General features: G+C 34.2%; 1 protein-coding gene across 1 annotated transcript; it reads left to right on the plus strand.

Moving 5' to 3' along the window:
- Positions 1-31: 31 nt before the first annotated feature.
- Positions 32-27,454, plus strand: ATG3 (autophagy related 3). The gene is made up of 13 exons (XM_012652262.1): positions 32-121; positions 375-506; positions 3,257-3,298; positions 6,641-6,690; positions 10,509-10,579; positions 12,186-12,293; positions 15,959-16,008; positions 18,409-18,490; positions 21,813-21,847; positions 22,104-22,259; positions 23,025-23,152; positions 25,250-25,318; positions 27,183-27,454. Exons 2-13 carry the CDS (start codon positions 435-437, stop codon positions 27,262-27,264), a joined length of 945 nt encoding a protein of 314 aa, XP_012507716.1. The 5' UTR covers positions 32-121; positions 375-434; the 3' UTR covers positions 27,265-27,454.

Genomic DNA, 27,454 nt, shown 5'->3' on the forward strand with positions numbered 1-27,454 from the left:
TGAGTCACGTGAGGCCCAGGTGGCGGCGGAGCTACGGCAAGAGAGCGAGAGAAGGAAGGGGAAGTCGGAAGAGGCGCGAGTGAAGCAGAGGGAGGAAAGACAGCGCCCGAGAGGGCAAGGGGTGCGCCTGCGCCCGCTTCTTCCCCTAGCTCTCCCCTCGGCCCCGCTGCCCTCCCTCGCGGCCACGTGACAGCTGGGCCCGGCCGGTGCGCGCTGCCTGAGCAGGAGGAGCGCGCCCTGCTGTCGCTCGCGGTGCCCGCTGCCCCTCCCCCTCGTCCCGTCCGTCCCGTCGCGTCCAGTCCTGTCCCCTCGGGTGCCGCCGGCAGGGTGCTGATGCGAGTCGGCGGCAGCGGGGACATTTTCTGACTTCTCAGCCCCTGTCCCGGCTGCCCATCCCACCCTGTCGCGGGGCCGGTCGCTACTCCGGCCCCAGGATGCAGAATGTGATTAACACGGTGAAGGGAAAGGCACTGGAAGTGGCTGAGTACCTGACCCCGGTCCTCAAGGTAAGCCAGGCCGGGCTTGCCAGGGGCTGTCAGACACATGCTCAACTCTGCAAGGACCAGGCGCCGGAGAAGTCTGTCTTTTCCGGCGGGGAAAGGTGTAGGAAGGTGGTAAGGGTGGGACAGAGGTGCTGCCCCCGTCCGTGGTCTTACCCTGCTGTTCTGTATGGCTTACTGGCTTTTCGGGGGTAAACTTGGGGCGACGCTCTGTGCGTGTTCTTCTCTTCACCCGTCATAACTCTGCGCTGCTTGGTGTGTCGGGTTGGAAGGTGGTCGGCAGCCAAGGAGATTTAAGAACGTTAAATCCTAACATCTGAAACCTTTTAAGTTTTTCAAACAAGGATTTTGCTTATCTTTTTAAAAAATGAATCCAATATTTGGTACTAAAATGATATGTCACTTTTCTTTCAAGTTTCATAGAAATTCTCTTACAAGTATGAAATAGGTAAGTTGTGACTGAGGTCCCAACTCGTTTAGATTTCAGAGGAAAGAGGTGAAATTTGTAACATTATCTCATTCAGTAAACTTGAACCCAGCTAACAAGCAAAACCTCTCTTTCCCAAGCTTTTAAAATAGCCGCAGCTGGTGGTTAATCTTAACACAATGATAATAAGGAGCGGCTTGACCATACTGGATATGTAATTTTTTATGTATTGGAAACAATACAGCATTTTTAAAGTAAAAATTATGACACATAGTTATTACAGCAGTGACTGTTTTCTTATTTTCAAAGATAATTTTCTAAAACTGCTGTCACTTTTTAAAATAACTCTTGTAGTAAGTTTTATGTTACAACTTTATTTTTGCTTTCTGAAAAGTGAATAATGGTAGTCAATGAATGGCAAGCATTTGCTTAGTGGTTTTTTTTTTTTTTTTAGGCTTTCAATTAGAATTTAACCAGTCTCAGTGTGGGGATGAAATACTCTGATATGTTAAGAATAGTGGACGGTTTTACTTTGCTCCCTTTTCCATGACAAAGGGAAATGTTTAAGTCTGTACTTTTTATTCTGATTTCTAAGACTCGTTTTAAAATGATACCTTGTTGGGCCAAGTAAGAAAAAAGTCAGGAACGATTGTAAATGAGAACTCCGACTCTCGTTTTGCTTGTATTTGTTTCCTATGAAAGTTATCCTAATTAAGATTATTTAGTTAGCTATTTAAAATTTGAAAATAATTTTGACATTTGTACCAAATGCTTCTTTGCATATTATGTTACCTTTTCAGAATGGAATATCTGCCTAGGCATATAGCATTTTAATAATACACAATTGTCACAACTTTTTAGTTTCAGTGAGAGAGGAGCAAGAGACCCCCCAGATTAAATATAAAATGGCTATTTTATAGGCCAATTGTATTTTATTGAACTTAGGACATAGAATTATGTTTTGAGGAGTCATTTTACTCGTTCATCAAACTGAAAAAGAAGTGTTAGCATCTCAGTGTGTAAGGTGTATATTTTTAGTAAAAAGGAAAGCAGAATTAATGACCCTTTCCTTGTCACTTCTGTGCAAACTGTTGGTTTACAGAGAAAATCCTTATAGTTTCCTGCTAGATCAGGGAAGTGAAGTAGAGAAAACAAAATCCCCAGGAAAGAAATAGTGGCCTTCTCTTAGCAAGTAAAAATTAAGAAAAAATCATTTTTTGTCTGGAGCACATACATGCAGTAAAAGCCAAAGTTCATACAATCATCTTTAAGACTCCAGTTAATCTGTAGAGGCCCCAGTCTCATCCCTTCCTTTATACTGTGATCCCTCTTGCTTAAGCTAACCTGACCTCTTTTTTTATTATTTCATCAACCACATTCTTGCTTCCAGGATTTTGCATGTGCTTTTCCCTCAGCTCGAAATGCTCTTCCATCCCACAGCCTTATGGCTTGTTCCTTTCCTATGGTTTTCAAGTCCGTGATGTGTTTGTTCTCTTACCATTCTATTTTAAATGACCATTTCTCCCCTACTACCCCACAGTTTCCCCTCTGCTTCATTTTTTATTGTAGTATGGTGTTCATTACCATTTGGCTTTTTTTTTTCCCCCCTCAGCTAAAGTTGAAACTCCTTATGAGGGCAAGAATGAGTTTGGTCTGTTTTATTCACACATGTATCCCCAGTGCCTCAAATAGTGCCTGGTACATGTAGTTAGTAAATATGTGTTGGATGAATAATGTTCATGAATGAATCATTTTTTTAGACCCTACCACAAAATCTTACATGTAACTTAACATTTAGAAAAATTTAATCAATAGCATCCTTGCTTTAAAGGAGTGAATATTGTATCAGCATCTTAGTGGAGATGAGAATAATGGGGGAAAATGTTAAGTAATTTCTAGATTTGATTTCTAATGTTTACTCAGTTTAAATAAGACATTGAATTGTAAGATGGGTAAAAAATCTTTAAGATGTTTTTACTGTGCTATAAAATAAAGATACCTGGTCATTTCACAGAATCACTATAAGGCTTCATTTTTATTTAAACCTTTGAATGTTTTTCCATAGAGCATTGTGGTATTATAGCACTGATCAAATAATATTGTAATGATTTTCATGCCTGTTTCCTACATTAGATTTGTATTAATATATTCCTGTGGTCAGGTACTAGTGATATATATATAAATATATATATATATATTTTTTTATATATTTATATTTTGTATGTGCTCCATAGCTTAGAAGGGTACCAGGCAAATAATTGTCCCTAAAACATGTTTAAATTGAAGGTGAAAGGTAGTATAATACTATTACTCTTTTTGCTCTCCTTAGGAATCTAAGTTTAAGGAAACAGGTGTAATCACCCCAGAAGAGGTGAGTGTTGAAGATATTTTGAAGACTTTGTGTTTTACAATTATGTTACCCTAGTTGGTTCCTCTGCTTTTTAAGAAAATATCTTGAATTTGATTTTAGTAAAATTAGATTTTGTTGACTATGTTAGTGATTTATGGGAATTTCTACTTCCCATAGAGGAAAAGATGTAACCTCTGTCTCAATTCGCCACTTCTCATATTTCTCTTTAGTTCCTCATTATTTAGAAATGGGGGTGGAAGAAGGAATGGAAAAGAGTTCTGTGGTCACTTATCCTTCACTCATATTTGTGTTATACTGAGCTGCACAGTGAACTTTTTAGTTTACTGTGTTGGCTTTGTCTTTACCAGATGTGAATTTTCATGGCTTTCCGTTGGGAAACGTTGCTCACTAGGATATTATTTTCTCTTAATATTCAGCTTAAATATTTTATTGCTACATACTTATTTTTTTCATCATTTTTTCACTTTTTCTGCTACCCAAGTAATGTTGAAAGTGCTTAATGCCAGAAATAACAGCTAAATAGGCCAATTGTAATTTTTCGAACTTTTAACATAGGATTATATTTTGAGCAATCATTTGATTTGTTAATCAAATTTGTATATTAAGACTTCTCTTTTGCTTAGGTAGTTTATTTTGTTGTCCCTAGAGAAATAAATACAGGGCTAAAAATGTTTTTAGACTCAAGTTTTGTGAATAGTTATGGCTTTATCAGACTTACTTTGTTCTTAATAAAAGACAAAGAATTTATTTAAGCTTAATCATTAACTCTCACTGAAAACACCACTCGTTGGCAATGGAATTTTATTCATTGCTTTGAAAGAAACATTTTTAAATAAGCCATGTTGTGTGATGAGGCTGCTGGTGTAAATTCCAAGGTCTCAAGCCAAAGAATTAACTGATCTTTCAATTTTTAATTGTGATAGAATCTCTCTAGTCCACAATCCTGGTGAGTTCTCAGAATAGTTTGCTGGACTGATCATTTATCTAAAATTGTCTTTATTTTTAGTGAAGATATGTGGTGGTATTGAAATAACCTAGGAGACCTGCTTTCTAGACCCATTTGTCTAATTTCTCCTAACTCGAGCAAATCAGTTAAGCTCTCCAGGCCAGGCCTCATGTTTCCTCATCTATAAAATGAAGGGTTTGGGTTAGACATTTTCTGAAGTTTCTATTCTACAGTAAGTTTCATTAATTTAACTTCAAATGCCAAATTAAACCACGTTTGGAGTTAGAGATTCAAGTCTGTGGTCATTGTATATAATTAAGCTGTTTAAAACAGGAATTCATCCTAGAACGAATACCTGTTACATTTAATTGCATTATGAAACAATTTATGAATTTTCCCCTTTTTAAAAAAAAATCCAAGGCAAAACTAATCCAGCTGGGTACGAAGCATATAATGTTGGCTTGGGATAGAGCACAATGACAGGTTTGAGTTAGACTAGAAAGAACCTGGAGGAGGAGAATGGGAAGGCATCATTTGCTTTGGGTAAACACTGTATACGGAGTTGATTTGTTCATTTGTTTCCTCTTACTGTTTCTGGGTTTCTGCCTCTCAGACTCCAGCTATCTTTCTGTTTTCATTGAGAGGTGTGGTAATATTGTATTTAAGAAGAGGGGCAGCCAGTATCTAATAGTGTGTTATCTGAAAAAATAATTTAGATGTGTGTATGATTCGATTAAGTAGAATACTATTAATAGAGGGTAGCTTGAGGAATAGAGTTGCTCACTGATATATAAATATTGATTCTGTCTTGTTGGAGTGAGTCAGAATTGTATGTTGATAATCTCACAGGAGAGCATTTAATCACTACGAGAAAGCTACTGCAGGCAATATTGATCAATTAGAAATTTGTAGCTTACATTTTATTTCATTTGAATATATGAAGCAGGTAATAACCATTGCTAATGAGGGCAGATGTACACGTGTACTAATTATTGGTGCAATTCTATGTTTTTTTATAATTTTCCTTACTATCTAGTGTTTCTGTTATTTTTTTAAATGGATGCTGCTAGAGGGATAAAATATTAGAGTCTTGTTACCTAGAGGCAATATAGTTGAAGAATTTTTTATTTTTAATTCTTTGTTTTGCTTGCATTTAAATGCAAACAAAATGATTTAAATGATTACTCTTGGTGGTAGTAAGTTAATTCCTGACAGCTACAGAACTAAATATAGCATTTGGTTGCAGTGAGCCCCAAATGTTTAAAACTTGAGGAGGAAACTATTGTTTTCATTTTGGTTTTTGTCTTTACAACAAGTTTAATGCAAAGATTATTTGAAATGAAAGAACAGAAACATTTATAAAGTTTCTTTTGGGGATATAGTTGATATATTTTGCTAGTGATTCATCTTAAAAGAGGTTATTCTCAGAATTCTTATTTGATAGCATTTTACTCTCAAGATGCAATATTTTATATAGGCTTGCTTTCTCAGAAAAGCATTTGAAAATTAAATATATTGTGATTTTTTGCTGTGTAATAAACCCATGAACAATACAACTTTTAAATTAGAGCTATTGTGAAATAGAAGTAATTGGGAAAGTATGTGCGCATATTGTTGAGTTGAGACACTGCAGTTATGCTTAACAGACTTTCGTTTTCTGCTCTCAGACATAAGCGGGATTTCTGTCCTTCATGTCAGAAAAACAAAAACTTGAACAGTTCAGCTTGCTCAGAAAGTCCAAAGTTTTGTTAGAGGATTCAATTTCTTAATTTTGTAGGTGTTTACAGAGTCAATCCAAAAGCTTCTTTTTTCCCATTGTTTGGCACTGCAATTCTCTCTTATTACTGATTCCTTTAAGAGTATGAAAAAGCTTTCAAATTGGCCATTGCTTAAATTTTTAAAAATAATAAAAGAGGAAGAAGAAAAAATGTGCACTGTGATCTAATAAAGTAGGTTTACATTATAGACCTGTATCTATTTAGTATTTTTTTCAGATTTTTATTGAATTTCAATCATTAGTAAGAATCTCACATTTTATTTATTCTTAAAATGGATTTTGATATTTTAACTCTTGTAGTCTTATTAGTTTCATGATATCGTATGCTTTTTGCATTTTTAAATCCAGTGATACAAATTGAATTTTAAAAAAATAGTACTCAATGTTTTTTTCTTCCAAAATTAATTTAAATTTTATGGGTGTTAAACATTTTTGCAGATTAATGATAATAGAAATAAATCTCAAGGCTGGTAAAGCAGGTTTGGTGCTGTATGCATTTTAATTGATTATTAGGTATCAGAGTTACCCAGGACAATCATTTTGGTATTTTACTACCATACATTCAGTGATGTTCAATTTTTTTTCCCTTTTCTTCATATTCCTTCTAAATCCTGAATAGTTTGTGGCAGCTGGAGATCACTTAGTCCACCACTGTCCAACATGGCAATGGTAAGTAATATTGAGCAAAGAACAGAAAATTAGTAAAAGGTATGGCTTCAGAATTATTGCAAAATAAGTTAGTGCATGAAAATTAGAATGACCAGTTTAACTTTCTTCTGTAGGTTTTTCTGTTAAAACAGTGATACTCAAAATAAAGGAAGAACAAGCGGGTGTTATACCTATTTTATTTTCTTGTATTAGCCCAAAAGATGGACATATTTGGGATAAATGGATTTACTTCCTTTACTATTATATTGTAAAGTATCCTGAATAACAGAATTCTTTAAAATAAATGTTTTTTCATTACTTTCAAGTAATTGTGGTGAAAACTCCCCGACAGTAGCTGAAAAGTGTTCCCAGTACTGACAGAACTATTTTATTTAAGTTAGAATTAACCACGTTGTTTGGACGTAGGTGCTTCAGCTTGTTTTGTTTTTTTTTTCCTTAATGACATTTTTTTCAATCATAGTTGAAAAGTACAGTTTTGATTGGGGGTAAGGGTTCTATAATTAACAAGGTTCTCATTGTGATAATGTTTTTCTTAATATCCAAAGAGCTTAAATAATTAAGCTCTTTTAAACCAGAGTTGGAACTTTCTTTCATCTGTGGCCTATTTTATTCCCCTTCATCTTTATATTTAACTTGTACCTGAAGCAGTTGTCACTGCTTTTTATCAATTGCTTTTTAATCATCTAGTGCAGCAGTCCCCAGTCTTTTTGGCACTAGGGACTGGTTTCATGGAAGACAATATTTCTACGGACCGGGGGGGTGGGGTGTCACGGGGGAGGGGATATTGCAGAGCTCAGGTGGTCATACATGGCCGTTTCCTGACAGGCCATGGACCTGTACCAGGTCACAGCCCAGGGGTTGGGGACTGAGGATCTAGAGCATTATTTCTTAGATACTAAAAAAGACCAAAATATCAAAATCATTTATTTTTATGTCTTTTTCTTTCCTGCTTTCCTGCATGTATTTTTATTCCATGTTTAATATTGAACTCATATCATAAAAGCTCTCTGATTTAGTAAGAGTGTGTTTTTTTTTTCTTTAAACTATATTTGGCTACAGTCGATCTATGAATTATATATTTAGGTTTTAAGTATGAAATGTCCGATTTCCTTAAGTGCTAAGTTTGACAGTTAATACCTCTTGACATTTCACTTTGACACTTCTTGTTTTATTTGTACAGTGAAGGCTTACCCTTAGTCTTTGAAATGCACATTTTGGGTTGTGATTATCTTTCAAATTTTTTGTAGAGCAGTTTTTGTGAAACCATGAATAAGTCAAAAATTTGTGTTATTTTCGATTATGAGTTCCGTTGTGGAAGCAGTGCAGCGCAGACAGCTTGAAATACCAACAAAGTGTTCGGGAAGGATGTAGCTAATGAATGCGCAGTGAGTTGATGGTTTGTGAAGTTTCATTCTGGTGATTTTAATCTTGAAGATGAGCCATGTGGGCAACCTGAGTCCAAGGTGGATAATGATGAGCTGAAAGCTGTAGTGAAAGTGAATCCATCTCAACCTCCACATGATTTAGCAGCAAGGTTTGAAGTTACTATTCCAACAATAATGGACCATTTGAAATCAAATCGGCAAGGGAAAGAAGCTGGATAGATGGGTTCCACATGAATTAAACGAGCATCAGAAGAGAAATCATCTCGAAGCTTGCCTTTCTTTGCTGTTATGACATAAAGCCCAACTATTTCTATACCATATTGTTATGTGTGGTGAAAAACGGATTCTTTTTGACAATTGCAAGCATTTGGCACAATGGTTGGGTAAAGATGAAGTGCCGAAACACAGTCCAAAACTGAATATTCATCCAAGAAAGCTAATGGTTGGTCCAGTGCTGGTATTATCCATTACAGCTTCATGAAACCTGGTCATTCAATTAGAGCAGATGTCTACGGCATCCAGTTCAGTGAATTGATGAGGGTGCTTGTGAGCATCTGAGATTGGTCAATAGAGACAGGCCAATATTCTTGCAAGACAATGCTCAACCACATGTCTCACAAACAACACTGCTCAAACTACAAGCACCTGGTCTTGGAAACTCTCTGTCATCCACAGTATTCACCAGACCTTGCACCAACTGATTACCACTTCTTCAGGCTTTGGACTACTTCTTGCAAGAAAAAATAGTCAATTCTCAACAAGCTGTGGAAACGCCTTTTGTCATTTCATTGCCACTTGCTCTCTGGGCTTCTTTGATGCTGGCATAAATAAGCTACTGTTAAGATGGCAAAACTATGTTGATAGTTTAGGTGCATACTTTGATTAATTGTACTGCTTCTTGTTTAAGATATAATCTACACTTTGATTCAAAATTAGACATTTCATATTTAATGACCTAAATATAGTTCAAGTCAAATAGGTATATAAAATTTAACACAATATTCATTTTGTGAAAAGAACTGATACAGCATTTTTTTCAATATGATAGATGTGCATTGTCTTTATTGAGATATCTTTGTCAGTCATTAATTATCTAAGTAGTTTAAGTGTTTGATTTATAGGATTGTTATAGGGGTTTGTATATATGGACAGGATCTTTTAGCAGGTACTATTGGTTTATATTTCTGTTTTATGAATTGTGATAGTTGCAGTAATTTTATTCTAACTTAGAACTCAGTCACACTCCACTTCGGTGTCCATACTTCTGGCTGAAATGCCAAGCCAAAGGAACAATTCATTTTAAAACAGTGCTAGAAACAGATTATTTCCATGCTTAATGTCCACAAGTGCTATCATGACCTTATTTTAACAACTTCTTTTAGATCTTCAGGTATTTCCGTGACATCATTGAATTTGATGCTTAGGACTAGTCAAAAAATCCTAGAAGACTGTCAAATGATATTTGGGCATTTCCTGGCTTTATATTGTTCTCAAATCTGTGATTTTAACTTCATACTGAAGCTTGGAAAAGCAGCAGAACTTCAAATTTATGCTCACCCCAGCTCTGACCAATTCCAATAGATGACCAATAGAAGAATCTTTGAGCAAATTCTTAATGACAGATGCCAGAGTGGCTCAGGAATGTTATAGTTGGCTCTGACCCACAGAGGAAGGACTCTTCAAGAGTAGGAACCCTGGAGTCGCTTGGCTTGATCCTGGCTCTTCCACCTTCTGGTTTTGTGACTGTGGGCAACCTGATCTCTTTGAGCTTTAGTTTACTTATCTCTAAAACAGGAATATTATTATTACCTACCTTTTAGAGTTATGAGGATTAATTGAAAATAATGCACGTTGTAGTTCTAAGTCCTATACATAACAAGCAGTCAATAAAAGGGTTTTCTTGTTTATTTTCAAGCATTATTATTCTCAATATTATCATCTTATTCAGAGCGTCTTTTGTCTCTTAGTTCCAATTTTAACACAGTGGCAGGAACAGCTTTTGCCAAACACCTACATTGTTACGTAATATCATGTAGCCTTTTTTTTTTTTTTTTTTTGCCTTGTTCTCAAGATGAACAGTACTTCAGGAATAAAAATCTGAGAGATTATACAGTAGACTATAGCTCACTAAGGAGCAGCATTTTCTTTTTGTTTAGAGGCAAACACAATGGCTGCTTAATTAAGTTCTCTATTATTCTACCTTTTTGGTCTAATATTTAATCCTAATTCTGTTAGCTCTGTATCAGTATGTTTCACTTATATTATTGTTGTGCTTTTCCATGCCCTGACATATGGTGTCCCCATATCAGTTCTAAAAAAGTTTTCTCAGGAGTGTAGATTCTTTGGTTTTGAGATTTATATGTAATATCTTATGTTCTGTATTTGCCTTTTAAAATATATTTTGTATTTTGGTGCTTTTCACTGTTTTTAAAGGGCTACAGGGGAGGAGGTGAAAGTGAAGGCATACCTACCAACAGGCAAACAATTTTTGGTTACCAAAAATGGTAAGAATTATGTTGTATACCTTAGTAAATTTTGCACAGAGTTATATTAACAAAAAGAAAAACTCTTAGCACGTATCCTAATTTTGGCTTAAAGCTGTGCTTACAGCTTCTCTCATTTGGAAATGAATGAAGCTTCAGGTTTTCTATTGCTGGAATATTTTTTTCCTTAGTTGATTTTTATCTCCTCTTCCTTTTTGCCAAAAGATCTGGTTGTAAAGATACGAAGGAGGAGATCCCTAAGAAAAGTTGGACTTACTCTAATTGGATTTTTTAAAGTTGATTTTATAATCATAATCTTTTTAGGTATTTGATTTTAATCTTCTTCAGACTTAAATTTTTCATGAAAAATGAATTTGGTACTATCTTTGACATTTAAAAGCTCAAAGGTAAAGGTTTCATTATCCATTGTGCCATTCATTGAAGGATTGCCTATAGGCACAAAAAATGTTTTGAAACAGGTAGTGTTGTATGAAGTTAATTTAAAAACAACATTAAAAAGGTGTTAAAGTCCCTAATTAATCAAACAATACATTGATTTTTATTCTAATTTACTTATGGGCAAGGGGAAAAAATATATATATAAAACAGCAGTTTTTTCTTTCCTGCAGCGTAGTTTTTATTAGGAATGGTAATTTATATCCTGCTTATTTAAAAAAATCAGATTAATTGTAATTTGTTGACCCACACCATAATGTTTTTATCTTATAATTGTTCAATTTTAGGCTTATGAGTAATAATACCTGTTAATTGACAAATCTGCTGTGTGGAGAACTTTGTACCAATATTGTATAAGGAAGTAAAATTTAGCAATTTGGTCAATTTTAAACTGCTTTATTGTGAATAACTGAAACTTAAATATGAATCTTGAAATTCATATTGAATATTATCTTAACACTGAAAACCAGAGGTCACCTCTACCACCTTGGAGTATGACAGGTGGTACCACATTATGAGAGTAAAGCCATTAAAATACGGTATTATTCTTTTTTTTTTTTTTTTTTTTTGAGACAAAGTCTCACTCTGTTGCCCTGGCTAGAGTGAGTGCTGTGGCGTCATCCTAGCTCACAGCAACCTCACATTGCTGGGCTCAAGTGATCCTACTGCCTCAGCCTCCTGAGTAGCTGGGACTACAGGCATGCGCCACCATGCCCGTTTTTTCTATATATTTTTAGTTGTCCAATTAATTTCTTTCTATTTTTAGTAGAGACAGGGTCTCGCTCTTGCTCAGGCTGGTCTCCAACAAATATGGTATTATTCTTTAGCCTGAAATTGAACAATGACATCTCTGGCTTTGGCCTGCTGTTCTTCACAGACCATCATGGTAAAAAATTGCATAGAACACTCCCAACAGAGCCTTTCTACTTGTCTTCTGACAATGCAATTTAGGGAAAGATAAATGTGGTTAAATAATTATGTGTCTGTGGCCTGAATATAAGTTTTAATGACTTTCATTAAAAGTAAAATATATTCACTTAATATTTTATTGGTGTAAATATTATATTTTATGGAATAAACTATCTTTCTAATGGATTTATGGTTAGCAGATTATGTGCTAGTAACTGTCTTTGCTGTGCTGTCGTCGTTTTTTTTTTGTTTGTTTTAATAGTGCCATGCTACAAGCGGTGCAAACAAATGGAATATTCAGATGAATTGGAAGCTATTATTGAAGAAGATGATGGTGATGGGGGATGGGTAGATACATACCACAACACAGGTAAGAGGAAAATAGACTGGCATATATTTAGTTTAAATTGTTTTAAACTCTTTTACAACCTTTTATAACAGCTTTGATTAAAAAAACAGGATATTTAAAGGCACAGTTTTGTCCCAGTAGACTTTTACATGAAAAAAGCAAAGGGACAAATTAGAAAAAAAGTGCCCTTAGAGTATGCCAAATGTCTATAGTACCTGCTACTTCCGTTGCAATTTGGAAATATCCATATTATTTTTTTATTTCTAAATAGAGGAAATAATAACGCCAATCAGAAATACTGAGTATGCATACTACTTAGCAGTAGAATCTCTTGCTTACATGTCATTTCATTGCTGGATATGATCCCCTCCATGACAGGAACTGAACTCATATTTGTTCTAACTAGAGAACTGGCATCTAAAAGTATTTAAGTATTTTTTGAATTACTACTGAAAAGAATTTTAGTTACTATAAGCTCTGTGAAGGTAGAGATTTATTGTTGAATTCTCAATATCTATCATAACGTATGATATAGAAGTTCAATAAATATTTGTTAAACAAATTGAATTCAAGGCTTTCATAAGTGTATGTTTGAAACCCTGAATAAGCTTTTTTTATTCCAAGTCCTAAAATCCTATTTTACCATTGTATTTATGTAACTATTACTATGTGCTGCTGTAGTATCTAACTACCATTTATAACTTAGTTTTGATGAAGAAAATGTGTTCTAAATTTAAATCCATGGTACTAAAACCAAGTTTTCTTCTTCTGAGTCCTAAAGACTAGGAGGTATATCCTCAGCAGTAGTAATAAAGCAGAGTGTCTCAACCTTGGTGCTATTGACATTTTGGACCAGATAATTCTTTATTTTCTGTGCATCATAGAATGTTTAGCAGTATCTCTGGCCTCTACCTACTAGATGCCAGTAGTATTCCCTACTTGTGACGACCAAGGATGCCTCCAGACATTATTAAATGTTCCATGAGGGGAAAAATTGCTGCCCCACATTGAGACTCAACTGCAGTAGACAGAGGGCCAAGTAATCTGCAGAGGGAAAAGTACCTCCTTCAGTCAGTTTCTCTTCTACTCTGTGTAAGAAATGCTTCCATTTATTTCCTTATGGAGGTAATAGGCACAGATTGAGGACTTGGGCTCCTTAATCTGAAACTTACTTGCTTATTAATGAGTTAAATATTGTTATATCAAGGCATAGAGGAAATAACAGATTAAAATAATTTCAAAAATGATCCTTTTTTTCTCCCACGGAGTAGTTGCTGTTAGACTTTTTTTTTTTTGGATCTTTCTAAAATCTGTGAACTATTCTGCTTTAGTTTTCCTGTGGCTGGAAGATGTTGGCAGCACATCGGTAGTACAGTACATTCTCTGCTGACTGGCTAGAACCATTTTTCTAGCACTGTTTCTCATGTCAAGTTAATGAGTTCCTCTATTGTCTGGTTGTAGTCTGTTTCTTAATCACTGTCCCAAAACCCAGGTGTGTATTTCAAAGGTATTTATCACAGAGATAAGTAGGTGTCAATATGATTAAATTGACAAAAATCTACAGAAATTCAACTGGCAACTAAAAGTTTTCCCTGGTAATAGGGAACAAATAACATCATTTTTATATATGGAAAATATAATAACATATCATTATACTACAGTTCGTTTAGTGTAGTAAATTCTAGCTAATGTTTATGAAAGATACTCATCGAATTTTAGCTTTAAACTATGTCTTAGTTTGTTTTCTGCTGCTATAACAGAATGCCCCAGGCTGAGTAATGAATAAAGAAAAGAGATTTATTTGGCTAACTGTTCTGGAGGCTGAGAAGTCCAAGATCGAAGGGCCACATCTGGTGAGGGCCTTCTTGCGTCATACATGGCAGAAGGCATCACTTTAGTGAAGAAAGATGTGTGAGAGAGAGGATGGGGGCTGAACTTCATCTTTTTATCAGGAACCCACTCCCAAGATAACTGTACTGCTTCCATAATAATGATGTCCTAAGGCAGTCTGGAGGCTGAATTTCCTTCTTCTGGAGGACTTCGGTCTTCTAAGGCCTTAAACTAATTGGATGAAGTTCCCCTCCATTGTGGAGGATAATCTGCTTTACCTAGTCTACTTATTTAAATGTTCATCACATCTAAAATATACTTTTATAGCAACATTTAGACTGGTGTTTGACCAAACATCTGGCCACCACAACCTAGCCAAGTTGACATAAAATTAACCATCTCAACCCTTAAGAATATTACCTTCATTAGAATAATTTGAGCTTTCATTTTCCTTTACCAATTATGTCTTTGTTTTAGAAAAGTCTGATTTATTGGGATACTACTACATATAATTATTTTGACAAATTGAAGAGATTTATTTTCTTTATTTTCATATGTAGGATTCAGGGAATCATTTTGTAATATCAATTCGTTAGATTTGGGTTTAATGTTATGAAATAATCATACCTATTATACAGTAATTTCTACAAAAACTGTTATGAAGTAAAAGTTTTACACTAGATCTGCAGAGTCTGACATCTTCCATTTGTGAAATTCTTTGATTTAGGCATGTTGAATAAATATATCAAAGTTTTAAAAGATTTACAAAGGAGCTAAGCATATTTTGTATTTGGGTTTTATTCTGTAGTAACTTTAGCTACTTTTGTCTTATTGTATTTCCCGTCCTTGTTAAACTATTTGATTGAGAACACTGACAGGTATTTTCAATTAGAAATGTTGTATAGCTGACTGGTGGTACTGCAACCTGCTTAATACTTTCATTGAGACAAGTAGGTTCTGAGGTATTTGCTCAGTGAGGTATGCGGGAGAGAGAATTGAACAAAAAGTCAGCATGTATGGATTTTTACCCCAGTTTCTTCATTTAACTGGGTGTGAGACACAAGCAGATTATTTTACCTCTCTGGGGACTTCATTTGGCACACAGTCACTCTAACTGCCTCACACAGTATAATGTTCGTAAGGATTAAATAAAATGGGGAAACACTTAGTTGAAAGCCCCGTATAAGTACGATATAATACTATCTTTGAATGTTCTAGATTTCTAAAACAAATAGTTTACAGGTTGAGTATCCTTAATCCAAAAATCCAAAATTTGAAACGCTCCAAAATCCAAAACTTTTCGAGTGCTGATTATGACGCTGAAAGAAAATGCTCATTGGAGCATTTTGGATTTTCAGATTACGGATGCTTGACCAGTAAGTATTTATACAGATATTCCAAGATACAAAAAATCTGGATTCTGAAACACTTCTGGTCCCAAGCATTTCAGATAAGGGACGCTCAACCTGTATCAAGATAACCAGTACCTTTTTGAGAAAATTTTGTTGCAGGTTTAATTAAAATATAAATCCTATAGTCTTTTAATCTGTTCACTTAGAAAATATTGTGATAGAGACTCAAACAAGGAAGAATGATAGAATAGGATAATTCATGGTAAAACATTAAATTAGTATTTTTTTTTTTTTTAGTATATGTTTTTTAATTTGAAGGAGGTGCCTTCGGAATTATTTATTCCTACTGGAGTTCATTTATATAGATGCTAGTAATATTCGCCTTATTATTTCAGAGGAGTTATGAGAATTTAGATAATTTTAAGTATTTTTTGTATTGCTTTAATCAATTAAATAGGATGTTTACAATTTAATTTTAATTATTTTCTGCTGAATCTTAAACAGGTATTGCAGGAATAACTGAAGCAGTTAAGGAGATTACACTGGAAAACAAGGTATTGGTTAATTAGTTATATTTCTAAATTTAATGACCTAGTTATGTGCTTATGTGTATATATATTTTAAGATCACTCATCTCTTTCTTACACAAACTCTTAAATTGCGGCTATTTTTCCCCCTCTCATTTTTCTATATCAACATACCAAAACACCATTGCTTTCTAATGCATCTCTTATTTTCCTCATAGTATGGTTAAGAAAAACATTTTTGAGATTATAAGTTGTACAAACTACTAATTTTCAGTAGTTGGAAAGACTTCTAGGCTAGTTTAAAAGAGATGGCTTTTTCTTTTTAAGTATGTTTGGTACCAAATGTGTAAGTAGATTATTTGTGGGGGGGTATCTACTTGCTAATCAGTAGATGCTAATGACATTAATATTTAAATTTTATAGTTTAAATATTGTAAGCAATTCTTCTGTATGTATTTTCTTTAATGGTAATTTGGAGGTTTTTGTTTTTGAAAATTTAGATACAAACTTTAGCTTATTCAGATTCATCACATTTTGGATGAATGAAAGCTAAATCAGTTAAGTTTCATTGTATGATTTATTTTGGGGGGAAGACAAAATACATAATTGGGTGGAGTTTTTCCGCTTGCAAGTTTTCAGTTGTTTTAGGCTGTATGTATTGTATTACTTTTCATTTCTTGGCTAGATTGATTACAGTTGTCTTCATGTTTTTATATACCTGTACTTGTTTGAAAGTATATGAAAAAATAATATGCATTCACCCTTAATTATTTTTTTTAAAAGTTAAAAGTCACTGAGAGTGGTGGTCCCCAACCTTTTTGGCACTAGGGACCGGTTTCGTGGAATACAATTTTTCCATGGATGGGGTGGGGCAGGGGAAGGAACTCTGCAGCCACTGGGGTTGGAGACCACAGACTTAGAGGATAGGCTGTTTGCGTGGAATAATTGTGTTCCTATTGTTCTTACGGAAGGATTGGCTAGAGCAAGTTACTAATATAAGATATTCTTTGTGTGTTTTTATCGTTTGAATCTTTTGCAATTTGTGATGGGTTTAACAGAAAGTGTTAGATACTAAAACAAGTTTTATTTCTTTCAATACATAATTTTATGCTTGCCGGGGATTAAGATTAAGTTCATTGGCCTGACAATTCATACTTTTGAAATTCGACTGTTTGGAGAGTTTGAATGACTAAGGAGAAATCACATAGTGGCTTTGCTACTTCAAACGATCTTATTTACTCTGGCCATTAGTGTATATGCTTCAGACTCTGGAAATGATAAACGGTAGAGTAATGTGGATAGCATTGTTTTGGATGAGTTTATGGTAATTCTTCCAAGAATTTTTAATAAATACAATAATGGTTATTGTACTTGTTATCTACTTAACATCCTTACGTCCTGCTGACGTCTGAATATTTAGAATAACTTACAGCTAGAATATATCTTTGTTCTCATTTCCTATTTAATATAGAATTTATATTATTTTTTATAACCTAGTACTTAGAATACTTGCCATCCAGATGCAAGTGTCAATAATCTTGGTTGTTAATTTCTATTGTATTTTATGTCATATATGAATATTGGCAGCATGATTAAACTTTAATAATAAGTTTATTAGATACTAGTTCATCTAATAATTATCCAGACACTGGCAGTCTCTCTTATGTGGTTTCACATTTTGAGTGTAATAATGGTACATATGATTTAAGCTTCTAGTGGTAAATAAAACCACCCCTAAGTAAAACATAACTTAGGTGAAACTGGATGTCCAGTTTATTCACTTACTATTAGTATATTGATTTCAGATTTTCAGAATATTAATTTTGTGAAAATGATAACTACATATTAGGGATGTCATTGAGTTAGCATTATTCTTTCATTGTAGTGTTAATATATTAATAGTTAAGAAATCGAACTGAAATCTAATGTGTTGTAATAACTGTAAAGTCCAGTAACTGATAACTTGCTTAATTCGGCTAGGATATTAACAAATTAAAAACATAGTGTGTGACTTATAATTTGTTTTAGCTTATAAATTTATTGTGATTTATAAATATATACACTTTTATTCCTTTAAATTATATGTGTATAAGTTAACATAACTTTGAACTGATTTTCTAATACTAATGATTTGGCTAACTAAAAATTTTGTTTTATTGGGAGTGCAGCTGGCAATTATTTTTAAAGAGGTTAGATGACTCTTAGTGCTTTCATAATACCTTCGATATTTTTCAGTCATAGCACTTAACACATTACTTTTAATAATTGATATATGGGTTTGTCATCCCCACTGGAATTTGAGTTTCTTGAGGATAAGAACCACCTTACCGCTCTTATTTTCACAGTAGTTACTGCTATGCTAGCACATGGGTGTTCAATGTTTGAACTAATGAACATATTTAAGTGATTTTAAATATAATTTCAAAGGACAGTATAAAACTCCAAGATTGTTCAGCACTAAGTGAAGAAGAAGAAGAGGAAGATGAAGGAGAAGCTGCAGATATGGAAGGTATTTGTGTTCTAGATTTGCTTGAATTCTACTAGAATATCGATTGTGGAATATTTGTAATTCTTGTGGATTACACATTCTCCATTGAGTTTGTTTTAACATTTAGCAGCCTAGGGAGGATTTTGTTTAGTTTGAAATTTATCTTCATCTTAGACTCTTCTATTTTACCTAGAACATAATCTTGGATAGCATTATTTCTGCTAGGATAAATATTAGTCATAAATTTTTAATGCAGTTTAAAGCTATAAGATATTCATTCTTAACCTAATTATTTCAGAGCAGAACAAAGTTTACTTGTGCATTTTGTATTTCCTTTCTCCTTTTTGGTAGTATCTTTGTATTAAAACCTAAAGATGGTAATTCTTAATGGGCCCTTTTCAACTACGTAGAATCCCCTTACAGTTCTGTAAGATTCTGAACTTTCCTAGGGTTGCCAGTTGACAATCACTGTATTAGGGAATTATTGTTACAAGAGATAGAAACCCACTATCCTAACAGAACCAAGTAATACAAGTCTGTGATACATGACTATTCAAAGCTTTATATTTCATTAGTGTGATAATCTTTAATACATGTGAAACCTTATGTATTTAAAAATAGATGAAGAAATAGCTATCACCAGAGTGACCCCCTTCTTAAATCTAATCTATTATATAATACTACCTTTTCTGCATTATTTGATTCTGTTAACCACATCCTTTTTTTCCTTCCTTGGTTTCTATGACACTGGGTTTTCTTCTTTTGTTGACTCTTCTAAATCTTCTTTTGGGGTTCATTTGTTATTTGCTCAGTTGTTAAATGTTACTGTTTCATGGTAATCCGTTTTTTTTTCTTGCTCACTCTCTACATTCCCAGATTTTATCTATTACGGTTTCTGTAGTGGCATACTGTGGTCTGGCGTAAAAGTTTGTGCAGTGCGAAAGATGGTATATAAATTATATTGGATTGTCTATGAGAGTTTAAATATGAGTATGAAAAAAATACATATATGAATAGAGAGAGAGTGTGTGTGTGTATAAGTTGGAAAAAGAAAAAGAATATTGGGAAAAATAAAACAGAGGGCAAGCATTGGAGGCTGTAAGGTAGTTGAATCCCAAAACTACGTAGAAGTTAGGGTGAGCTAGATGTTTTGTAGCTTACAGAAGTAGAAGATCATGCCAGGTAGAGTTGAAGCACCATAATGGCAAGTGGTATTTGCTGGGCTAAAAGTACCTTTCACTTTGGTTTCCCAAATTACTTTCAAGTCCCCATGAAACTAGCCGTTCTTCTCTTCCTAATTTTTAGTGAGATTATTATGATGAATTCCTGTTCCTTGAGGAAATCTGAGTTACTTGTAACAGAAATTGCTCACAGCACCTTCATATACCATCTCCATGCTCACAACTTCCATATCTGAACCTCCAACCCAGATCTCTGTAACTTCAGATTTATTTGTTCAGTTTCATTTCCACCTGGATGTCTCACAGTTGTCAGAAACTAAATTTATCACCTTTTGGCACAAGTATTGTTTCTGGATTCCATTTGTCTTTGAATGGCATACAGTTGGCCAAGATGGGAATTATGGGGATGGCATAGAACCCTGTGAGTAAAGCGCTGTTTTTAGAGTACAAACTATAGGCCTGTCTTACATATATGACAGCCTTTTAGTGTGTTCGTTACATTTTCCTTGGATAGAGTTTAAGAAAAAATTGTTATATATAGAATTTTGCTCAAAAAACAATGCTGATGGTATCTAATATAAAAGGTAATTTTCATTTATTCAGTATATATTGAGCAATACAGTATACATCAGGTACTGTTCTTCGTGCTAGAAATCAGTAGAAATGGTCTTACAAAATTTATATTCTAATTAGGGAAGACAATCAAATACATAAGCAAAATACATACAGTATTAGATGGTTATAAATGTTAGGGAGAAAAATAGACGAGGGAAAGGGAAAGGAAACCTTGGGGTGGGAATGAGTGTTGTAATTTTTAAGTAAGTAAAGAAAAACTTAATTGAGAGTATACCATTTGAATAAAGCCTGGAAGGAAGTGAGAGCTATTTGGAAATCTGAGAGAAGAATGCAAATGCCCTGAGGTGAGGTCATGTGTGGCATATATAAAATACTGTGAGGAGGAGCCTACGTCTAGAGAGCAGTGAGGGGAGAGTAGTAAAGGGTGGAATCAGAGAGGCAATGAAGGGCCAGATAGTGTAGGGTCCTGACTTTAACTCAGAGTGAGACAAGAAGCCATTGGAGGGTTTTTCTAAATAGAGTACTGACATAATATAACATTTCAACAGAATGACTGTGACTGCGTTGTTGAGAATAGACTGAAGGGGGAAAGGAACACCAGTTTGGAGGCTATTTTGATAATGTAGACAAGAAATGATGGTGGCTTGGGCTAGGGTCATAACATTGGTAATGATGAGAAACAGTAGGATTCTGGACATATTTTGAGGGTAAGGCCAAAGGGATTTGCTGCAGGATTGGATGTGGATGTGAAAGACAGAGTAGTCAAGTGCAACTCCAAGGTTTTTGACCTGAGCATCTAGAAAGATGGCATTAACTGAGATGGGGAAAATTAAAAGAGAAATTAGCTTTGGAGAGGGAGTCAGGAGGTCAGTTTTAGACATGTGATATTTTCAGTGCCCATTCGTCATCCAGTAAACAATTAAGATATCCAACTGTGCAGTTAGGGAATAAATTTGAGAGTCATCAACATTTAAAGCCCTTGAGACTAGGTGGAATTATTACAGGAGTAAGTGCGGATAGAGAAGAGACAAGGTCCAAGAATTGAGCTCTTGGTTACTATGGTGTTTAAGTAAAGGCGATGAAGAGAAACCAGCATAAGAGGTATTGAAGGAGCAGCTAGTGAGGTGGGAGGAAGGCCAGGAAAATAAAATATGTTAAAAGTCAAGAAAACAGTGTTCAAAGGAGCAGGGAATAAGTCATGCCACATGTGCCTGAGAGGTCAATTAAGATGAAAACTGGGAATTTACCACTGGATGCAGCAAAGTAGAAGTCACTGATGACTTTAATGAGCATACTTAAGCAGTTAGATAAATAGCCTGTGGAGTCACTGAAGACTCGACAGTATTATTATGTCAATTTATATTATTAATAGACTAACATAGACCAAGCCTCATACAATCTGACTTTCTCTGGGCTTTTGTCATGTGAAGTATTTGCTGCTTTTGAAATATAGAATTAGCTCACATATTCAGTATCTTCAGTTAAAAGCAAAACTCCAGTTTTTGAATGATACTCTGAAGTAACATATAATTTGGGTTGGGGAATTTTCTAGAACTTGATTAATCTTTTGTTGCTTTTTATAACAGAATATGAAGAGAGTGGATTGTTGGAAACAGATGAGGTTTGTAAATTGAGTTTTCTTTAGTTAATTTTTAATGAATTAACTTGGGGATTAGTGTTCTTAATAATGTATTGATCTTTCATAGAAATTTTTATTTGTTTACATTGGTTATAGCAAATAAACTTTTAGCTTTGAGTTTAAAGTTCATTTACTTTTGAGAAAAAAAAACACAACATAGGATGGGAAAAATAGATTTTCTAGAATGTCACATTCATACTGATTTAATGGTTGTAAATATTTCTCCATTATTTTCCAGGCTACCCTAGACACAAGAAAAATAGTAGAAGCTTGTAAAGCTAAAACTGATGCTGGAGGTGAAGATGCTATTTTGCAAACCAGAACTTATGACCTTTACATCACTTATGATAAATATTACCAGACACCGCGACTATGGTTGTTTGGCTATGATGAGGTAAAATAAAAATATTTTAATGCAAATATTTTAAATTGTTGGGTTTAATTCCTTCTTATTTAGGTCCATGGGTATAAATTATGGTCTTTTTAAATTTTAGAAATCATTTGTTTTACAATTTTATGATTAATATTATACTTGATTCTTTCTTATTTTGAATAAACTATGAATTATTTAATGTGACAATAATGTTAATTATTAAACTGAAATAATGTTGCAATTTATTCCTTGGCTTCTAAGTTTCCTTTAAAATGTGACGGAAACTGAACTTGGCATATTTGGGATTACGTCTGTTAGATATGTAGTCATTTACAAAATGATCATGTCACATGTATTTTTTTCCCCTTACGACACAAAACCTTTTTAATTCATCAACTTAATTGAATTAAAAGATAATTGAAATCAGATCAGCTTGTTTAACCTGTCATTCTTACAACAGGATCCCTATAAATGGGAAGCAAGAAAATAAAATACTCCTAAAAGATGAGTTATAAAGTGAGGACAATATTTTGACAGCCATGAACCTTCCTTTTTGTGGTATCTTTTCTGCAAAACTTGGTGGCCTGTGTCACATAGCCTGGATGTGCTGACTATGTGACTTTTCTCCTCCCTCTGTTAATATAAATAAATTGTAAATTTTCCCCAAAACAATTCTACATAGTCTAAAATTCTAAATTGTAAGTGAGTAGGATGGGGGAATAAATATAAACTGAGGTTGAGGCTAAATTTTTAAATAGTAATTTCAAATATTTTTTATGCTTTTAGCAACGGCAACCTTTAACAGTTGAGCACATGTATGAAGACATCAGTCAAGATCATGTGAAGAAAACAGTGACCATTGAAAATCACCCTCATCTCCCACCACCTCCTATGTGTTCAGTTCACCCATGCAGGTCTGTATATGCAGAGATACATGTATTTTGTGTGTGTGTGTTTATATACTTCTTGGGTTTATTGCTTGGATATCTATAAACATGGTACCCTAACAGAAAACATTACTTAATTAGCAAATAAAATTCTCTTTCATTTTCCTTAAAAATATTCTTGTACTTAGTTAAATATGTAAGAAAAAGGAAAAACCCTCACCAATTTAATATGTTAAGAATATTTTCTTGTTCTCTGTGTTCAGTTATAAAATAGATCTTCATGATTTTACTCCTTTCTTTAGCTCCCAGAATAGTTTGGAAGATCCTGTTTTGAAGTTAAAAATACTCATTATTTAGATATGGTTCTATTATTGATGAGTCTTTCTGTGAATGTAGAGGATAATGTTAACCTTATGGTTACTCTAGGTGCCCTAGTTATCTTCTCTTATTGGCTAGTGACGGGAGATGTATGAGGAGTTTTTATACACCTTTATTCTTCAGTTGAGAGGTCTTCAGCCTTACCAAGTGAAATATATTTTATAGTTTGTGATTTTCTTTGTATTAGTATGTTTTTTTACAGGGCCAAATAAATGAAGCTGAGCCTGTGTACATGATTTGTTTAGAATTTTTCTTAAAAAAAAGAAAAAGATATTATATGCTAATTTCTTTGGGTTAGTTATTTCTAATAGGTAACTTTCACAGTTTATTGGAAAATACTGGTAACATACTAGTAACAGTATTTTTGATGAAAACTTTGATATTCCTTTGACCAATTTGATAAAATATTTAGTTTTCTCCTTCCTCTAGTTAAAAAAACCTCAAAAAACAAAAAAAAAACTTTAATATTCTTTTTCTCATTTTCTGCAGCCTCTTTACTCCTAAACTTTATCCCATGGAAAGCCTTGATTATTTCTTCAGTTTATTTATTTTAAGAACTTTAATATTGCTAACCATAAAAGGTGATTCAGGAGTTGTTAGTTTTAGTTTTGAAATACCTAATATAAAAGATTTTCATTTTTGAGAGTTATTCTGTTGGTTTCTGTTTTGGTTTGAGGTTTTAGGACGGTGCTTATCAAACTGAAGCATGTTTCTTTCTGAGATATAAGTTTTATTCAGTTGGGGAAGAAGAGATAAACAATTTAGTGATTAAGCATTTTTAATAAAATAAATAGCTAGGTTACAGAATAGGATGTAAACGTGGCAAAAAAGCTGGGGGCCTATAAAATGAAATTTCAAGGATATTTTAGGCCTTTCTATGGGCTGCCTTGGACTGTGCCTTCAGATCTCTGGGCTAATACATTTACTCTCATATTCTAAGTTGACTGCTTCTGTCATGAAGGATATAGTCATAAAAACTGAAGTGGCGTTATTTAAGGCAAGGTATGTATGAAAGACTATTTCTTTTGTACATTTCCTTTTTCTTAGATTATATGCCCAGATAGTTAACTTTGATACCACTCTTTTCTGTAGTGTGGGAGAGACACCAGTTGGTCGTGAAAAGATGTGTGGATAGGATAAAAACCTTCAGATAAATGCCTTTCTTCATATAAAGCCAAAAAAATATTTTAAATAGAATCAGATAAATTTTAGAATACTTGTTAGGACAAAGAGAAAATACAGACTTAACCCTGACCAATTAGCTTTTCTTGAACCCTCTTCAGTTTAGGCTTATTCTCAGCTAATTATTTAAAAAGTCATAATCACAAGATTATGGATATCTTTGCTTTTCTGACCGTTTGCTTTTTTGAATTTGCCAGTCTGATCCTTTTTTGTTTCTCAGAGCAGATAGCTATTACTCCACATTTATCCCTCGGCATAGTTTCCCCTTCTTGGGTTTTCTGTCTCTCCTGTCTGCCCCCATTATCAGAAAGCTAAGTAATGCCACTGTGCTTGTTGTGACTACCATAGCTTTTTAAAAATTACCCCCTCTCCCAATAAAACTGTCTGCATGGCTCAACAATCCTACCTGTTAGGGAGTAGAGGGTAAAATATTTTATAATTATTATATGTTAAAGATTAATTTACCAGCAGTAATAAGGTAGATGTCTTCACAAACACAAATACATGCTTTTCCTGTTTTGTTCTAATTGGGCTACACTAATAAGATTTGTTCTTTGCTTTTAGGCATGCTGAGGTGATGAAGAAAATCATTGAGACTGTTGCAGAAGGAGGGGGAGAACTTGGAGTTCATATGTATCCTTACCTGTGTGTGTGATTGTTGACAAAATTGCTCTTAGGATTTATTTTCTTCTTTTTGAGAAATTTAGTGTAACCTCAATGACATAGTACCTATAACTTCTTTTAGCCCTTCCAATCTGGAAGTCCTGGTGGAAATCTTTAATTTATTTAGAAAATGTTGTGTTGTGATAGTTATGCCTTGTTTGGTTGATTAGAACATGTCCCTGTGTGTACCAGTTAGCTCTACCTTGTTACAGAGGTAACCTACTAATTTAGAATAACGTGAGTATTTTCTTCTTAAGTACATTTCCAATTTAACATGTTACCAAAAAAAATTTGCTTTCCCATCAGGAAAAGTAAAGTTAGATTGTGTCAATCTGAGGTCTCCCTGAAGTAAAGAATTCAGCTTAAATAAAGGTTAATTGAAAAGTAGTGTACTGCATGAAGTGCTTTAGAGATTGTTAAAATGTAGTATATTCATTTTTCTCCAGAGAAGAGCACACCTTTCTTATATCTTACTGTGCTTCTCCTGTACAATTCTCTTGGGTTGACAAGAGGAATAAATTAAAGTTAATGCCCAAGCAAGCTGTTGGATTCTGTAGTACATGTACTCACAGTGTGGATTCATCAGAAGCAAAGCGAATGATTTAGATGCTAAATATCTTGACTTATTAATAGTTTGTTGCTAGGTTGATATTGGACTTAGTGGTATATGCTACTCAGTGTTTAGATGTAGACTGAGGGGTCACCACTGTCTCAAAGCTGTAGATAACCTAGGCATCACTAAAAAAGTGTGTCCCTCAGAGGAACTTTTCACTGATTTGATACTAAAACAAACCAAGAACTTTCAGTCTGAGCCACGTTTACTACTGAAATCATACTGTTTGTTGTGCATAATTGGCACATTCATCTCTGTTAAAGGCTAAGTAGCAACTTGGAAGATTCTGTATTATTCATAAGAGAGTCATCAGTTACCCCCAGTAAAAATTAAGTAAGCTCTTAATGTTTCTAAGTGCAATGGAACATAGAAAAAAATTCAGGATTTTATTAAAAACAGTCTAGTATAAGCCGGGCGCGGTGGCTCACGCCTGTAATCCTAGCTCTCTGGGAGGCCGAGGCGGGCGGATTGTTTGAGCTCAGGAGTTCGAAACCAGCCTGAGCAAGAGCGAGACCCCGTCTCTACTAAAAATAGAAAGAAATTAATTGGACAACTAAAAATATGTAGAAAAAATTAGCCGGGCACGGTGGCACATGCCTGTAGTCCCAGCTACTCGGGAGGCTGAGGCAGGAGGATCGCTTGAGCCCAGGAGTTTGAGGTTGCTGTGAGCTAGGCTGACGCCATGGCACTCTAGCCCGGGCAACACAGTGAGACTCTGTCTCAAAAAAAAAAAAAAGTCCAGTATAGCAGATTCTATGGCAAGTACAAATACTAAGAATCTGTCCATTACGAAGGGTTTCCATTTAATTTTTTTCTCTTTTGCTATAGTGCTTTATACTCTTTAAGCTGCCTCATTTTCTAGCATACTCTAGCAAACTCGTAAACAGTCAAAGGGTCAAGTGAATGGGTAAATTTTATACTCATTTACATGAACAGCCTTGTCCTTATTCTATATACCAAAGTAATTGTGCCTATATGAACTCATGAAGAAGTTTCAAATTGAAATATTGGAATGGGTGGTCAGGCAGTCTTAATAGTTATAGAGAACCTTATGTTAAATAAAGACAAATTTGCATGATTGAATTTCTTTAATAAGACAATGTAAGATTTTGTCATATATTTTTTCTGAGAAATGAATTGCTTAATAAAATGGATAATTACTATGTGGGCTTAAAACAGAACTTTTTACAAATGTTATTTTCCTTAGCTAAAGACCTTTAGGTATCTTCTAATTTTCTTGAAATTTGTACAAGCTGTCATTCCAACAATAGAATATGACTACACAAGGCACTTCACAATGTAATGAAGAGAACATAGAATCTATCCTAATTATTGGTTCTGATTTTTAAAGAAATAACTCATAGATGTGACCATTGACCATATTCACCAATACTCACAGTTTCTCTAATAAAGGGACTTATCTGTTTATGCATTCAATAAAAAAATGTTCCACTACCAGCCTTATTTGTTTAATAAAAATGAGTGTAAAGAGA

The sequence above is a fragment of the Propithecus coquereli genome, unplaced genomic scaffold (genome assembly GCF_000956105.1).
Source record: "Propithecus coquereli isolate 6110/MARCELLA unplaced genomic scaffold, Pcoq_1.0 Scaffold386, whole genome shotgun sequence".
Lineage (NCBI taxonomy): Eukaryota > Metazoa > Chordata > Mammalia > Primates > Indriidae > Propithecus > Propithecus coquereli.